Genomic DNA, 18,240 nt, shown 5'->3' with positions numbered 1-18,240 from the left:
CACTTAATTTTCTAGGTAGAATGGAATTAATTATCTTGTATGAAGCCTAAAAGCTTCCTGAGAGCCCACAGAGAGTTATCGCTCTTTTGTAAAAGGCAAGTGTGATGAGTTTTGATGGGAGAGGTCTGCCTAAAATCCCTGCTCAACTCTGAAGCTAATCAGGGTGACCTTGCACAAGTTGGTTTCCCTCAGCCTCACCTGTATCACAGAGCTATTATTGTATAGGTCAAATGAAAGGAGAATATACTGTAGCTGTCCTGAATTATTTTGATATGATGGAAAATACAAATAAAAATGTGGTAATTCAGACAAAGTTGGTGAAAATGCACAAGCTTTAACTGCCTGGCAGAAATAAGAGGACTCTAAAATTTCAGAATCTTTCTAGCTCCAGCAGCTTCATCATACAGTAATGAAATAAATAGGGGCACAGGTGGCACTGTGGTCTAAACCACGGAGCCTCTTGGGCTTGCTAATTGGAAGATCGGTGGTTCGAATCCCCACGACGGGGTGAACTCCCATTGCTCTGTCCCAGCTCCTGCCAACCTAGTAGTTCGAAAGCACACCAGTGCAAGTAGATAAATAGGCACCGCTGCGGCGGGAAGGTAAACAGCATTTCTGTGCGCTCTGGCACTAAGTTTGTTCTTGGTATGAGCTTTCGTGTGCATGCACACTTCTTCAGCATGCTTCTTCTGCATGCACATGGAAGCTCATACCAAGAACAAACTTAGTTGGTCTCTAGGGTGCTACTGGAAGGATTTTTATATTTTTTGTTTTGACTATGGCAGACCAACATGGCTACCTAACTGTAAACAGAATCGGTTTAGTCATGCTGGCCACATGACCCGGAAAACTGTCTGTGGACAAACGCCAGCTCCCTTGGCCTGAAAGAGAGATGAGCGCCACAACCCCATAGTCGCCTTTGACTGGACTTAATCGTCCAGGGGTCCTTTACCTTTACCTAATGGAATAAATAACTCTTATCTGGGGTTCCTTAAAATGTAACAGTAAGAGATTAAAAGTGTATGGAATGTTCTGAAGAATGACTTGACAGCCTGAACTGAAACATGCTTACTTGGACGTAAGACCCACCAAGTTCAATTGAACTTGTGTCTTATGTATGCTGCATCTTGCTAATTTATATCCATATTTAGATAAGTGAAGTTGCCTTAGTATTAAATACAAGTATAAGACAATTACATGAGAAAATAGAAATTAATAAGAAACCAGCACTGCCATACAGGTAGCATATATGTATTTCCTTTCAAGTCCAGCTTTCAGGCCTTGTCGTTTTTGAGTCTGATAAGATAATATTTTCAGCTGCGTCATATACTTGTAAAAAAAGAAAAGAAAAGGTGTTACCTAAGCATCTGTTTAGCAATGCCTTTTAAATACATGCTGCAACTAATCTTATATTTCACAAGGACCTGACTACTGTAATACTATACTGGAAGAAAGTTGCTTGTCATTAACCTCCCTTTTGCACCCCTTCCTTAAACGCATACATGTCAAAGCAGGATCTCTTTTCCATTTGGAAACATAAGCTACAGGAGCTCTTGTTATCTGGATAAACAACTAGGAAACTAGAGCTAATTTAATTATTCTTACAGATTTTTTAAAAGTAACTTTTATGTGATTACTATACTTGTTCCGTAAATGGAAAGAGCAGACGAAGAGGTAAGTTTTTAAAGGTACTTAAACTTTTAACGATAGTGAAAGGTGGGGAATGCTGTATCTATAGAGTGCCAGACTATTTAGTGCCACATAGACACTCCAGTCTAGTAGATCCTTTCCTGGTGCCTTTTTATTTCTTTTTTGCTTTGTAGTTTTGTCTTATGACATTTTGAATACTGTCACTTGTGAGAGTTGGCTGCTGAGCTTCTTAACTTATTCCTCATGTTTTAGGAATAGTTCCTAGGTCATGATATTCACCGTGGTCCCAGGTTATGACATCCAGGTATCAAGCGAATTTTCATGTTGAAGTAAAGGGCCAGCTGTTTATACACTGAGGTGCAAATAGTCTATATTAATTTAATGTAAGAATCTACGGAAGAAATTGTTATTAGAGTTAATCAAAATGTCTCCTATTTCATACTCCTAGACATAAATATAATTTTCCAGAGTAGGATATTTTCCTTTTCTTCCTTGGCCCCCACCCACAGGCCATTAGCCTAATTTATTTCCCCTAGAAACTTTGCAGTTTTCTCCCGCTTTGGTGTTTCTACTAAGAACTGCAAGTACTACAAGGAATATTATCCCAAGTATTCTAGGATTCTTAACTACAAACTGTGCGTTCTTATCTGTTTGAAGAGAAAAAGCACATGCTTGAACACAGTGTTACTTAAAATGCTCTCAGATTGAAACACAATGCTATTATTGTTATTGGCGTTAATAAAATTGTCATCTCTATGCTAATGCTGTTTAAAGTTCCCATAAATATAATTTCCCAGAGTAAGATACTTGCACTTTCTTCCTTGCCCCTCCCCACTCAAAATCCACAAGCTTTTAGCTTGATTCCCTGCCTTAAGTTTTCAACCTGAAAACTTCCCCTCTACAAAAAGGGTGGCCTGTATTAAGGGTATGTAGCTTACCCCTTGTGGGGTGACCTACTTTCAGAGTGCCTTCAAGATCAAGGATGAGGAACCTGTGGCTCTCCAGATGTTGCTCCCCATAACTTCCATAATTCCTGATCATTGGCCCTGCTACCTGGGGCACATGAGAGCTGGAGTCAGCCTCACCTGGAGGGCTGCAGGTTCTCGACCCCTCTTTTAGACACTGCACATAAGGCGGGAAGATGAGAAAACTGGGCTATGGACACATAGAAACGCATGCAGAGAACAAGCAGCACAAGTTGCATGGGCGTTGTTTTCCTTCTGTATTACAGTGTTAGAAGCTCCTCTGAATATACCGTATTTTTCCATCTATAAGATGAGGTTTTTATACTCCCTGCAGTTGGCTGCGGTGATTGAAGATATCTCTCCCCTCTGCGCCTTTCCCTTGGAGCATTCTCAGTCTGCTTGCCTCCTCGCACTCTGCCTGCCCTACAGGGCAGAGCCTGTGTGCAATCTGTTTTTTTCTGCGCAGCATCTTCGCGCGGCTCCATTTGTGTGCAGGCGGCGCAACATTACCATAGCTGTCAACCTTTTCCTTTTTTTGCGGGAAATTCCCTTATTATAGCATTGGGAAACAGCAGGGAGGGTTAACAGCTATGCGTTAGAGAGCAAAGCACATCCAGAGGGGGGATATTACTTCAATCGCCGCACTCCTCCTGTGTAACGTTGTGCCGCCCACGCACAAATGGAGCCACGCGAAGACACCGCACGGCAAAAACGGACTGCCTACAGCCTCCCTCCCAGCTGTAGGGCGGGCAGAGTGGGAGGAGGCAAGCAGAATACTGTACGGAGAAGTGCTAAAAGTAATTGGGAAAAAGCTTCACCACTCTTCCCCCCACAAAAAGCTCAACTCTGCCCCCCCCCAAGCTCAGTGATTGCCGGCAAGGGAACAGCTGATAGACGGCCTGTTAGACGCATGGGGCTGTTAGCCTCTGGGCAATTCTCCCCCCAAAAATGTCAACAAGTCAGGGCAATTTCCCCCCATTTTCTTAATTTGGGGTCCCCAAAAATAGGGGAAGTCGTATACATGGGGGTGTCCAATACACGGAAAAATATGGTAGGTCCCTATCATCTTATTAGGAAAGCAAGAAAATATTTATCTCAAAAACAGTAGTCAACCAAAATTTATTTTCATTTATGTAAGATTAAGCATCATAGTCACTTATATCCAAGCGGGAGATAACTAGAGCATGCACCACTCTGGCGAGACAGTCTGCAGGCAGGTAGTGTCTCAGCCTGCGTACCAGATGGAGCTGGTAGACAGCTGCCTTGGATACAGAATTGACCTGCGCCTCCATGGACAGCTGAGAGTCCAAAATGACTCCCAGGCTGCGCACCTGGTCCTTCCTAGCAGCTGTTCCCCACTTTCTAGCTTTTCCGGGGTGGGGGTTGGGCACCCTCTTTGTGCAATACTCCTGTGTAGCAAATAGTTTTTTCTTTAGCACCACAGAGCAGCAGAGCCGAAGGCTGCCTCAGTAATGGAGAAAAAGAACAAGGGTCAACTTGCTCAATGCTGGATCCTATGCTTTGTGCTTCATCTGCTCAACACAGAGCAGAGTCAGATTCTTACTGCCCAGTATAACAATTTACTCAAGACATATGTCATTACACCACTGAATTCAGTGTGATGTTGGACTGTGGCCTCAATGTGTTTAGAATGGAGCAGTTGGTGAAGTGAAAAATCTCGAATATAATTTCCTACTGGGACACAAGACTTAAAGCAGGGACTTGTTACACTGGTTGCATGCACTGTCATAAACCTGTATCATAACGTGGTTCTGCTTGGCTGCTGCTAATTCATGCTTGCTCAATCTGCATTTAAATAAGGCAGTGATTTATTATTTGTCAGTAGTCTGAGAAGCAGAGATACAAGTCTCAAACTAGTTATATTGACTTTGTAAAAATAAAAGTCTACTATCGAAAGAAGATACGTTTCAGCATAAACTAGTTCCCTACATGAATCTACTTAAAAATATCAGTGACCTTTACTCCAGGGCCAGAATGTTCTATTGGGGAGCTATTATTCTACCCCATATCTTATCCCATAGGGAGCAGCTACATGTTTGGTCCCTGCATGTGAAGATTTTTACCCCACAAGACCTAAGACATGCAGCACAATTCTGTATATGCTTAGAAGCACTGAGTTTGTTGGAAGATTTAAGACAAATAAAACTATGCAGATCATAGTCAAACTATGGAACTTGCTCCCCAAGGAGGCATTGATGGCCACCAATTTGATGGCTTTAAAAGAGGATTAGGCAAATTCATGGAGGAGAGGGCTATCAATGGCTACCATTATTTATTAAATTTCTATACTGCCTACTACCCTTCACCCTAGGATCACAGGGCAACGACTGAACAACAACAAAAAAACACCATAACTAACAAAAAACAATACCTCCCTCCTCAGTTTAAAAGGCCATAGATTGTTTAATTAGCCAAAGGCTATGTTCTTCATTTGCAGATGGAGGCAGAAATGCTTGCGAATACCAGAGGAAAGTGCTTTTGTGCTCATGTTCTGCTCCTGATTTCCCACAGGCATTTAGCTGGCCACTGTGAGAACAGGAAGCTGGACCTACCGTGTTTCTCCTAAAATAAGACACCGTCTTATATTTTTTTTCGCTCAACAAAACACAGTATGGCTTATTTTCAGGGGATGTCTTATTTTAACCGCGTCGCATCGGTACGCTGCATAGCCACGCCTCTCCAGGCTGTTTTAATGGGAGGTACCACGTCACTATGGCTTATTTTCGGGGTATGGCTTATTTTTGGGGAACGGCTTATATTTCGCAAATGCATAGGAATCCTGCTATGGCTTATTTTATGGCTATGTCTTATTTTAGGAGAAACAGGGTAGGTGGCCAATGATCTGATATAGCAGGCTCTTGTGTTCTTACTCCTTACCTGTTTAGGGCTGCAGATTAGCTTATATTAATACAGTAGTGCATATCTTTCAGTCTTCCACAGATTAAAATAGGGATATGCTTGTAACATGCCTCATCTCGTCCAAGGATCCTGTTGCAAGCCCTAACTTTTAGGAACAACTGGGTTCTGGGGGTGCTAAAGAAAAATTCACACCCCAGTTTTCCATTGGCCCATGGAAGTATGCTTCCGGCAGAGTTTAAATGCAAAGCAGAAGAGACTTGTCTGAAGCATTCCTGCATTCCTTCTTTATCAGGATACAAAAACAAAAAGTTGCCTTGGCTTCAGCAGAAGAACAATAAAATAAAAACAAACCAGAATTCTATTCTAGCAGTAAACCTTCTTCCAGAGACTTAAGCTAGTTTCAAACAGCACCTTATAAAAAACATTCACTCTCCCCGCAGTGGCTTCTTGACAGAGACTTATATACTTATATACCCACAGCAACGCCTACGCTTCATTGCAATTAAGCAGGAGTACCAGCAGCACCCCTTTCTTAATCTGATAGTTCTGACACCAGACCGGCTCAGGTGCGATTTGATTACTCAAAACCCAACACTAACCCCCTCAACGATCACATATTGTTGAAAGCTCTTCAGTGCCCTTTGCATATTTTTTCAGTATACACTGCAATAACTTGCACCGGTTTAAAAGGCAGCAGACTGATTTGATTTTGGCCGGTGAGAAAACTGCAATTCTTTGGCATTTTTTGTCCCACCAAATTAACTAACTTGCACCACCGCCCTTTCCCAGAGCAACATGAGCAGACACAGAAGATGGCTGTATAGGGTTTGCTTGCTCTGTATCTTTCAGGTCGCTGCTTGGGGTTGGTTTGTAGCCTCCTCGGGGCTGGATCATTTATTTTGCCCCTCGCGAACATGTAGAAAAATACAGCGTAGTGGGTGCTTCCTACTGTCGTACAGTGGGGGCGACTGAAATGCCTATGCGGCCTCCTGCCCAAACACCGAAACAGCCTCTCCTACCCCGGCAACACTGCCGTCTCTCCTTCTTCCCACCTCTTCCCCCTTTTTTTCCTTTCGCTACCGCGGTGTCGGCAACCTCCTTTCCCGGCGCCCGACTCTCCCTCCCCTCCGGCCATGGTTTCTCCCTGCTCCCCCCTCCGAGGCTGCCGGTGGTGCGTCCCGTTGGCCGGGCGGGCGCCCAGGACAGGAAGAGGCGGTGTGGGCGGCGCTGCCGGTTGCCGCTGGGCCTCCCCGAATCGAGCCGCGGCTGCTGCAGTAAAGATGGCTGCTGCCAGCGACGCCGCCGTTGCGGGGGGCAGCCCGGAGGACGCCGTGGAAGCCGTGGCCGGAGGCCTCGGGCTGGGTTGGCGGGACAGCGCTCGGCGCTACTGCGGGCTGGCCTTGGAGAGCGTGAGTGCGGGGAAGGGCAGGGCGCCGGGTGGGCGTGGAGTCGTCGGCCTTTGCCGGGGCTCTGCAGCTCTGCGTTCCCCTCTGGCTGTGATGCCGCATTTGCTTGCCTTGTGACGAGAGAGGTGCTCAAAGCCTGCTCCCCCCCCCCCCGTTGCGCCCGTCTCACTGGCACGCCGGTCAAGTGTGTAGGGGCGGCTGCGGTACTCAAGGGGGGGGGGCTGCGCCCTGCACATGTTCAGAGGCACGGCCGTGTTGCTTCAAGCGTTCCCGGTTATAAAAAGCCCTTTCTAAAAGTCCAGGTTCAGATGAAGCCCTTTAATGACAAAATGATGCCTCCAGGCTGACATAATGTCTCCCATGTGGCTGTGTACCGTGGGTAGATGGTGGTGGTACTAGGAATGCAACCATTGACTTAAGCCAAGTAGGTTGCCAGCTTTTTTTCTGATAGGGTTCCTGTGCTGTTAAGAGCTGTGATAGACTGACATTCTGGTGGAGTTTTCTCATTGCATTAGTTTAGTTCCAAAGCTGTATTTTGTCTGTCACCTGTTTGTTAAAGGGATAGGGAGGTCTCTGTCTGGAACAGGCATAGGCAACCTTCGGCTCTCCAGATGTTTTGGCCTACAACTCCCATGATCCCTAGCTAACAGGACCAGTGGTCAGGGATGATGGGAATTGTAGTCTGAAACATCTGGAGAGCCGAAGGTTGCCTATGCCTGCTGGAAGAAGGAAAGAGGTCAGAAGTGTCTGCTGTAAAACTCAGTGGCTCTCTAATGTAGTCTATTCCTCTCTCTTGTATCCTATTTGCTTCTGTAAGAGTACTATAGGTTGAATGTACATATTTTTCAGTCTTAGATTTGCCTCAAGTAGCAGCCATTATAAATCAGGTACCTTGGATCAAACCAGCCTCAAATACTATGTTTTTTGGTAGAAGCAATTCACGCCAGCTATTGTGTGATAAGACTTGCATGTGTGGATCAGTTCATAGTGTTGTGTCTGAGATGGTGAGGCCCAAGTTCAAGACCTGGGTTCCACTTGACCATAGAACAGTGATGTTAGTACAATAACCTACGGTATCTCATACAGTAAGTTTGTTGTCAGAATGAAATAATTGAGGCAGGGATGGGGAAACTGTGGCCCTCCAGATGCTGTTGGAATCCATCTATCATCAGCCCAGCTGTTGTGTTCAGTAATTACCCGAGTTGTAGTCCAGCAACATCTGGAAGGCCACATATTTGCCATACCTGAGATAAGGATTGTAACGCACTTGCACACAAAAGAATGCTGTAGTATTACAGTACTTGCAGTAATAACAAACTGATTTGATATACAGTCATACCTTGGGTTGCGAACACTACGGGTTATGGTTTTTCGGGTTGCACTCCACGCCGAACCCAGAAGTACCGGAACAAGTTACTTCCGGGTTTCGGTGCATGTGCAGAAGCACTAAATCGTGCTTGGTGCACACGCAGAAGCACCAAATCACAACCCGTGCGTGCACAGACACGGCGCTGCAGGTTGCGAATGTGCCTCCCGCACGGATCATGTTCGCAACCCAAGCATCCACTGTATTGGTAAAACTGGGGTGTACGTAACAGTCATTCAGACAACCATGTTTTTTCACTTTATAAATTCACCTCAAGTTTTCTCTCTATGTATTTTATCTTTTTATATTTTGATGCATTGTTCAGTCTTGTGCATGTTTCTTCAAAAGCCTTGATGCCAACTGGATGCATGACTGCCTGGGAGCTACATGATGGAAGAAAGGCAGATGAAGATAAATAAACTCCTTGTGTCTTAACTCAGTCTGTTTTTCAAAAGTTTTCCAGGAAATGATGAGTTCAGGGAACTTTAGGGAACATTCACAAGACTGGAAGCTACACCAAAATCATGGGGCGGGGTGGAGGAGGAGGAATACATTCATATGAAAAATGATTGCGTAAATCATCGCTATGTTTTCTCAGAGTGTTAATGTGGCAAGTCATAGTTTTGAACATCTATGGTTTTACTGGTTTAGGCTGTGAAATAAAAAGTTGAGAAGGGAAACTGTTAAATTGCTTCTCATGTGGAAGAAATGAATAGGCTATCATGTCAATACAAGAACAGCCAATTCTGAACCAAGGATTGCCCAAAAGCCCAGTTTGGTTTTGAAGCCCTCATATTGTGTTGAAGATGGAGGAATAGCATGGAAAGATCTGCTCAGCATTATCTATGTGGTGGTGAAGTTTCTGATACAGATTAATCAAGCTGTTCATTAACAGTCCAGTGTTTGCGGGATCAAAATGAGAGTAGGGGAAATTGCCTGTTTGGCTGGGTTTAAAATGCAGGTGCATAGTTTTGCAGGGCAGCTGTAGATGTGGCGATAGTAAAGCTAAGACTCAAGGATCCCAGAGATAAGGTGGCTGAGTGATAGAGTTAGGATAAAGAGTCTTGTGACACTTCTGCCCTTTTCCTTTACTGGGCATAACCTTTCGTGGGCCATAGTGCACTTCATGAGATTTGAAAGTTTATGCCATACTTTGTTGTTTTTGCTATAACAGTCTAATCCTTCTGGAAATTGAAGGGTAGAGTGCAGTTAATAGACTGAGAAAAACGTGTATGCGTGGCGGGTGAGCTAAATAACAAAAAAGCAGGAGGAGGCTCTGAAGAAATCACAATGCATAATGTCAGAATGGCCTGTAAGTTGAGTACTAAGAGGATTGATTGGCCAAATGGTGGGGTATCTAAAGGGAAAGTGTGACACTGTAGGCAGTAGCCTGAAAAGCAGGAATCTGATGAAACCTGATTATGGAGACAAGAAGAAATGGAGTCAAGGAAAAATTCACATGGGATGGAAAATAGGAAGGAATTAGAAAAAGATGGAGATTTGAAGGGATAGGTACTGTGTTCCAAAAAGTCACTGGCTATATAAATACCTTAGAATCTAGATCAGGGATGAGGAACCTGGGTGCCCTCCAGATGTTGATCAGGCTAGCATGGTCAATGGTCAAGGATGATAAAGTTGGAGTCCATGAAAACTGCAGACAAGTTCCTAGTCTATAGAGCCTGACAGGGCTGTTATTCCTTTAAAAAAATTATGTAAAGGGAGCTCTGCAAGTTGTAGCTTCCGCTGTTGCTGCAACATTGTGATTTGGCAAGTCTAGAAGGACAGTGAGATGAAACCAAGAAGCAGTGTGCAGAAGCAAGGTCTTTGTTTCATATATTGATTTCATCTAGTCAATCAAATCTTTGACACTGCCTTATATTATGAGTGTGTTTCCTGTCATTTGCTGTTTAGCAGTTTTGTCCTATATGGAGAGAGGCACTGTAAGCTAGTTCTCTTGCTAACAAGTGTTCATAGTTCTATTAATATTTTTTCCATCCTTTATGAGCATCAACTTTTGGGGTTTCCTAAAAAAAGCCACCCTATGTAAGCAAACATTGGATAGCACACCTATCTGTCTTTTTTAGAAGTGTGCATACAATACTATCAAGAACATAACTCTTGTCTTCTATTGAACAATACTGTTAAATAAATGAAATCTCCAGATTAAATACAGGGCTTCTGATAAGTGTATATATCTGTTCTAAAAAAGTAAACATAAAAGACTGAAGCACTAAACTGTGGAGTTTGCTTATCATGAGACATTCATCTCTTTCCTCCTTTCAACTTTTCTATTGTATTGATTTCTGTCTTGCAAAAATGTTTTATCAATTGTGCTTTGGAATAATGCTGAAATAGCCTGATCAAATATACACAATTTATGTTAACATCTTGCTCTTAATTGTTTGGGGAAAAGCTTGTTTTGTTCGTTTTTGTTTTAAGGTTCTTGCAGCATTGCCTGAAAATATGAAACCTGGTCCAGATCTTTATGGCTTTCCATGGGAAATGGTGATTTGTGGTGCAGTTGTTGCCGTTTTTACTATCTTACTTCTGATGTGTAGGAGTTATCAGTCAGTAAGTATTCAGTATGAGTTATACAGAGTTTTATCAAACTTGTTGGGTTGCTTTTAAAATATTCATTTGTATTTTGAGAATCCTATGTAACATTCTTCCAGACTTCTCCTGTGATGTGGCTTTGGATTTTAGCTGTAGAATTATATACTTGTCTGTATTTTGGCAACTTCATATTTCAACTTGGTGTCGGAAAAGCAAATTAAACAAAATCCATCTCCATGTTCAGTTGCATTTATTTTAATAGTCAGTTTATATTTATTTGTTTTAATAAACAGGCTTTCTTTGAAATATTCAAGGCTATATAGGTTACAGTTTCAGAATAAATTTTGAAGAATTACTAAATTATACTCAGTAGTGCAAACTGCTGTCCCTGATGATGTAACTAATTTTCTAGTATTCTTTATTTTTGTCCGTTTGGCCTCTCCCTGACTCCCACCACATCTTTTTAAAGATGTTAGTATATTGCTCTGATGTTTCCTTGTAGCTTGAAGAAACATTATGGAAACTTTAATTTGCATGATATTTTGTGTGTATTTTTCATCAGCAAGATGATGAAACAACATTTGAATCTATTAAATTAGAAATACCTTTATTTTGTGACTACATTATTGTGTTCTGAAGTTCCACATCCATTCAATCTAGATTGATTTTTAAAAAGCTTTTAGATCTAAGACAATAGTCTTCCTTTACTATTTCACAGACAGTGACTGATTACCACAGTACTACTTTTTGCAGAAGTGCAGAAAGAATGTAGTGGGAAGCACTTGCATGTCAAAGTTGTGCAAAGGGTCTACTCCATTCACAAGTTGTTTGTTACTTTGAGTCATTAGCAGACATAACGATGGGGAATGGATTGTCCACGGCTCCCTTGACCAACTACATTCTTTCTATGATAGTGGAAGGCGGAGAATGTTGCATCCGTAGAGTGCCAAACTGCTTAAGTGCCACATAGACACTCTAGTCTAGTAGGTCCTTTAACTTTTGCAGTTTAATTATTTTTTGCTTTGTAGTTTTGCCTTTTGGCATTTTTAATGCTGTCACTTGTGAGAGTTGGCAGGTGAGCTAACTTTCATGTTGAGAAAAGGGCCAGCTGTGTATACACTGAGATACAAATAGCCTATGAGATTGCATGCTGCTTCCTGAGAGCAGTCTTGTTTATCCCCAGTTAAGATATACCGGTACAACTGCAGTAACATTAGCAGTCTGTTAAGGCTAATTAAGTTCCCCATGCAGAATTATGAACTAGCTCCATATTCTGAAGATCCTGTTTATGTGGTGAATGAAGTTAGATTTAACCGTTGTTATTATCAGGTGATGTATCATTTAACTGTGATTAAAGGGGAAGTGTGGGGAGGAAGTGTGTGATTCCTCAAGCTGCTTGCCTATTTTTGATCTTTTAATTGATTTTAAGAGAGCCCTGATATGTTTACTCTGGCACTGGGAATCTACTTTGTTGACTATGCTACTCTAAATTTCCCTTAATATTGAAAACTGAGCCTCAATCCCATCTATGCTGTAAACAAACTGCAATATTTGCTCTTCTTTTGCAGGTTAGAAGTAGACTTTATGTAGGTAAGTTCAATTTTTTGTCTGAGTTGAGTTTAGCTGCAGAATTGAGTTGAAACCGTTTTCTCTCCGTTAAAGGTTACCACATATAGCTCTTCCTCTTTTTAGGAAGAGAGAAACAGCTTGCCAGTAAAGTTGCTGAACTAGTTGAAGACAAATGTAAAGTACTGGAAAAACTCAGTCTCTGCAAAAAAGAGGTAATGGTTACTGTTTCTCTTCAAAGCTTAAATGCTTAGTTATTGCTTCTGTCCAATTTTTTTAAATACAGTACTGTACTAGAATATAGACTTCCATTTTTTATTTTATTTAATATCAATTTTGCTTAATGAATGTGTGTGTTCCCGGAAGTTTCTTTCCTTCCTTTCCCTTCAATTATCATTTCTTATTCCAATGCAACCTCGTTACATAGGAGCTGCATTCAGATGATCAACGAGTATTTTGGCTACACACACACCTGCTTTGCTCCTTCCTTTCTTTGAGTGAGAAAACAAACAAACCAACCAGAAAGCTTTCTTTTAACCGAGTTTCCTGTTTAGTCTGAACCAGAAAAATATGGCTAACGGTTATGGAACAAGCCAAGATAGTGAGCCATAGTGGAAACTGATTTAATATCCAGGCTTGTTCTGAAACCATTAACCATGCAATATGCCTGCAACAGAAATGCTATAATGTGCAAAGATGCCTAGATCACCCACAGCAAAAGGGTGATAACCATGCTAAGAGAAAAGAGTTCATTGGTACCAAGTCATAGAGCAGTGCTCCCCAAACTTCCCCCCCCATGGAGCACTTGAAAATTGCAGAGGGTCTTGGCAACCCACTTAATCATTTTTCTGTCTGTAGTAGCAATGGTAATGCACTGTGCTAGGTGCTGTAAGATTTTAAATTGATTTTTTATAAACATGTCACAGACCACCTGAGTGAAGCTCATGGACCACTGATGGTTCATGCACTGCAGTTTGGGAACCCCTGGCTTATAGAACCTTGTTTTCCTGAGAATTCTGCTAGGAATTGTCACTCTCTGGGCTCACATACTACTATTTTGAACACCCTGTTTAGCCTAGTTCTTGACAAGTCTGATAATTATAAAGCTGAAATGTGTGGCGCTTTCGCTAGCAGAGCAGTTTGAGGAGCACAGCCATAGGTTGTCTGATTTCCTTTATTTTAATTCTAATACGGAATTTTCATTTTAGTTTGAAGAGTTAGAAAACTCCCTAAAAGATGCGAGCCTTCTGCAAGGGTCAGCCAGTACATCAAGCATGAAGGTAAAAGTTGAACTGAGAAAAGTACTTGTATAATATTCACTTTATTTATATACCACTTCATATTTTAATACAAACCTCTGTTTGGCTTAAAAACAACAACAAAGAGGAATCAATGTAAGAAAAAGAATAAAGATTAAACGTTCAAAAATAATACAGTTTCTAATCCTGCTAATCATCTTCATCATAATTCCACATTGGAAGGAACATAAATGAATGGCCATCTGTAAAATATATACCACCTGATCCTGTGCATGTTGGTTCAGAATTCCCACTGTGTAAGTAAGTGGGGCTCACTTTCAAATAAGTAAGCATTGAACTGCAGCACTAGATAGGTTTTTGTTGTTGTTTATGACATGTACATACTACCTCACTGCTTTTTGTTGGCTATTGTGTCCAGTCACAAGGCATCAAGTTAGGATTTTACTGTACAAGTGCGGAATCTGGAATTTTGGTAATCCCACATTTCATTTTTAAAGGCTTTTAACCCTATCTGTGCAGATAAGCTCAACAATATGTAGGAAATGTGGGATGTCATACTGTGCATAGGCTCTTTTATCCATGCAAGGCTGGCAGAAGTAGAATCAAGTATGTAAAATGAAGTAGATTGTGCTAACTTCAATTTGCATGATTTATGCAGGTTGAATAATTTGATTTTGTACATCCTTGACTTAGGCCTTTAATTTTTAGTGCATTAAAATTAAATATAATAAATACATCCAATGTAGCCTGGTCTGTGGAGCTGCTCTTAATGCTCCTACAATACATAATTAAAGTTAAAAGTACTCAGTAGCTACTACTTCATACTAGATTACGGTAATCTTATTATAAATGTCTTCATGTTATCTTTCAAAACTTGATTATTTTAGGCAGCATATGAAGAACTGAGCAGCTCGAACTCTGTACTCAAGAGTGACATAGAATGTTTAGAAAAAGAACTTAAAGAAGAGAAGTCCAAACGATCAGAGCAGGATGCCTTGGTATGTCTTTTGTTCAAAGCAGTCTTTCTCAGGCAGAAAGTTTAGCCTTCAAAGAGAAATCAAATAGTGTAGTCTATCTGCATTAAAATTAGAATATCCTGTCCTCATCTCCTCCTCTCTATTTGCTTTTTGGGTTGTTTTTTTAAAGAATAACATTAAGTCATTGAAGGTCAATTGTTCCTGTGGCTTTTGATCAAAAACACTGTGTACTTCATATTCCAAATACGTTAAATGTATTGTTTCTTTATCAGACTGATCCACAATTTTTCACTTCGTCCTGGAAGCAGCACTATTTGAATTTAATTATGTACAGCAAGGGTTGCCAACATTTTTGGTTCCAAGGACACATTTGTAAACCGGAGAAACTGCAGTGGGGATCACATTGCAAACAAGTGCACACTGCAGCCTATTCTTTTGGCTGCAATAGAATGCATCTTTCAAGCCTAATTTCAGCAGCAGGGTGGGGGCCCTGTGGGTTCCAAGGAAGACCAGTGAGGGCACATGTACCACCATATTTGCAACCCCTGAACCCAATGTTGGTTCTTGAAATGCAGCTATCTCTATGTCTGCATCTTACTCTTTCTGTTTTGCTCATCCAAGGATGATTTATTGCCATTTTAATTAACTGTAGCTAATTCCTGAACATCGGAAAAAGTCCAGCTGAATTCAGTGGGACTTTTCTCCCATGTATTTCATTCAGCATTCTGTGAGAATCATACATGGACTACAGTTAATGGGACTTCCTGTTTCCCTGTGCCAGTGTTGTTGTTTGTTTAGATGAATGTATAAGAGTAGAAGATCTTTCAGTATGAAAACATTATCACAAAGCTAATAGAATTGAATGTTTTCTTGACAAATGTGCATAGAATACCTTCATAGAGAAGGAGACATTTGCCTTTGGGACACAATAGATAGAGCCAGTTGATTTTTGGAAGTTATTTAATCAACATTCTAAAGCATATTTTATAACAAGGGTGGGGAACAGGGGTGGGGAAATGTCCCCATAGCCGCATGGGCACTTTGACTGATGGGAGGGGCTGTGCACTTGTCAATTTCAAAGGAAGAATTGTGACAACACTTAGAATGCACTCCCAACTCTTCCTTTGCAGCCTGGCTGGATTAAGTCAAAGAGTGTCACTTCTCTTTTAATGCAACCTATATAGTTTCCTATCAATGAGAGCTGAAAATAAAATGGTTTGCAGGTGATCCCTTGAGAAATACAGTATTTAAATCTAATTTAATTCAGTGTTTGTTCACAGTTATTTTGACAAGGCAGTATCAACCAGAGTGTTTTACATAAATTTCTTTTAATGTCTTTGTAGATGATTGAAATACAGAGAAGAATGGAATCCTTAGAAAATGAAGCAAAATCTATTCAAATGCAAGTAGCTGAAGTAAGCCAATCATTAGATATTAATGTAAATGTTTCATCATGCACTGCAGCAAAATCTTGGACCTCACTGTCAACTTTTTTCATTAGTCTTGAACACAAGTTCTTTATGTCTGCTCTGTTTAGACATTTCTTTCTTGTAAACAAATTGAATTCCTCTTGGCTTGCCATTAGAGGTGGTTTGTCTTTTTCTGCAGTAATTTGGCATTCTAGGAGGAGAATTCAGGACTTTTTATTCATTTCAACATTGCAAATAATTTAAGCCAAAGTTATCTTTCACCTTGTACAATCTCAAGAGCAGTTATGCAGCAGTAATGTCAATGTGTGTGTGCAGACAAGCTGCTGCAGTGCCATTGGCAACCAGGTTCCATTGTTGTCCCTTAGAACACAGTGTGTACACACAGGGTCACTAGTGCTGTTTGACAGGTGGAACTGTGTATTGTCATATTAGTCAGTGGAGAAAGCCCTGCTTGCTTATTTAATTTTTCATTAAAATATCTTTCAAAAATCAGCATGCAGAGTTAAATGTATGACTCACAGCTTTAGAACCCCCAGACCATTGAGGGGGTTTTGGTGCACAGATAACATGCTTATGATATATATAATTTACTGCTGCTGAAGGTAGGATGCTGGGATTGCATGCATCTATGCCTCAGATTCACAGGATTGCAAGATGAGCAGAAAGGGTTGTACCTGTTGTCTATTTTAGAGAGCATCGTGTGTTTGGCAGAGGAAAGGTGGGTTCTGTGAACATAGTTATACTATGGATGAGGGCACAGAGATATATATCTTAGTGAGTATCACTCAATGGAACATAATTTTATGATACGGTATTAGTTTACACTAGCTCGATTTCATGCCATCCCCACAGCATTCTTACAGGGCGTATTTTCCAATACTCCTCTGGATCTTCAACTCTGCCCATGCAACAAAGGAAAGATAGAGGACTTTATTCACTTTTTCCTCTACTGCCCACTATATGTCTCAATAAGACCTAGGCTTTCCCCTCTAATCCCGCCGACTATCGCCAGGGACGTTGACCGCATTAAATACTTACTGGTGGATGCCAACCCCTTGATTTCATGTGGAGTGGCCATCTATACATTACAGGCCCTGAAACTCAGGACTACCTTTTCAGCTAACTTGCCTTAGCCTTAGTCCTATCTATCTTCCTGACATGGACACTGTCGTCATGCCCTGCTATTGTTCTCTATTTTATCTGTATTATCCAGCACGATTTTACACCCACTGTTTTAACTCTTATCTGTAGTGTTCTTTGTATAATCGTGCTAGGCCACTGCCTGGTTTTTTACTATGTGCTATGGCCATATGGCTAATGCAATAAATAAATTGATTGATGGATTGATACGGTATTAGGATTTGCATTGTAACAAGGCTAATGCCTAAAGTCAATCAACAGCATCTCTACAGATTAGAAGCACATACTAAAGGAATGGATAGAAATAACCAAAAATGTAAATGCGATTCTATGTATTTTTGTATATGTTTATATTAGCAGCTTCACTGTGCTTTATTTCATTTAGGCCAAGTCCACATTAAAAGTATATGAGATCAACAGAGAGAGATTGAAAACATCTGTCCAAGATGCAATAGCTGAAAACAACCAACTTCATGAAAGTGAAAAACAGGTATTTTATTTACACTGTGTAGTTTCATAGAGTGCCTTTAAGGAACATTGTATCCTCACTTTAGAATAATTTATGATTTTAAATATTGTTAATGCTCCAGTTTAAATTACTATGTAGTTTAATGAAAGTTGGAGGGAAAGCTAAAGGAAAGTGTGATAGTCCACAGACTGCTATAATTTTTGTGATTTTGCCTTCCATGGTTGCATCAGATGCAACTTCTATGAGTGGTTTGATGTTCTGAGGTGCTTGGCATTTCAGTGCATTTATTAATACTCAGGCCTTTCAGCAGTGTGTGTGTGTGTGTGTGTGTGTGTGTGTGGTTCAATTGCTTCCTTGCCATCAGAGTGGTTAGATGCTCTTTGTTCTTGGAGGATGTGTTTCCTTCAGAACTCTCTTCTTTCTTTTTGACTTCCCTATACAGTAGAGGCTTTTCTAGATTGATGTGCCTGGGACAATGTCAGGACAGTATTTCTGAGCTACTATTTCAGTCAGCTTTTAATACTTGTCTCGCAGCAGATTGGATCCACCTCATATTTCCAGCTTGGGAATGATTAATCA

At 41.1% G+C, this 18,240-nt stretch overlaps 1 protein-coding gene across 4 annotated transcripts in view; it reads left to right on the top strand.

Moving 5' to 3' along the window:
* The window catches only part of MIA2 (MIA SH3 domain ER export factor 2), a 51,334-nt gene that overhangs the window by 13,692 nt on the left and 19,402 nt on the right, over nucleotides 1-18,240 (top strand). Inside the window, exons 1-8 of one of the 4 annotated variants that reach the window (XM_033142990.1) lie at nucleotides 1,454-1,674; nucleotides 10,707-10,838; nucleotides 12,389-12,410; nucleotides 12,513-12,601; nucleotides 13,595-13,666; nucleotides 14,533-14,643; nucleotides 15,966-16,037; nucleotides 17,578-17,682. In XM_033142990.1, coding sequence (XP_032998881.1) covers nucleotides 1,654-1,674; nucleotides 10,707-10,838; nucleotides 12,389-12,410; nucleotides 12,513-12,601; nucleotides 13,595-13,666; nucleotides 14,533-14,643; nucleotides 15,966-16,037; nucleotides 17,578-17,682 — 624 coding nt within the window. In that variant the 5' untranslated portion in view covers nucleotides 1,454-1,653. Of the gene's footprint in view, nucleotides 1-1,453; nucleotides 1,675-6,739; nucleotides 6,905-10,706; nucleotides 10,839-12,388; nucleotides 12,411-12,512; nucleotides 12,602-13,594; nucleotides 13,667-14,532; nucleotides 14,644-15,965; nucleotides 16,038-17,577; nucleotides 17,683-18,240 lie in introns of those variants that run through there. The other 3 variants (XM_033142981.1, XM_033142972.1, XM_033142998.1) reach the window with 3 other exon arrangements.

Source organism: Lacerta agilis, chromosome 1 (assembly GCF_009819535.1).
Source record: "Lacerta agilis isolate rLacAgi1 chromosome 1, rLacAgi1.pri, whole genome shotgun sequence".
Taxonomy (NCBI): Eukaryota; Metazoa; Chordata; class Lepidosauria; order Squamata; family Lacertidae; genus Lacerta; species Lacerta agilis.
This window is presented reverse-complemented; position numbering and strand designations above follow the sequence as displayed.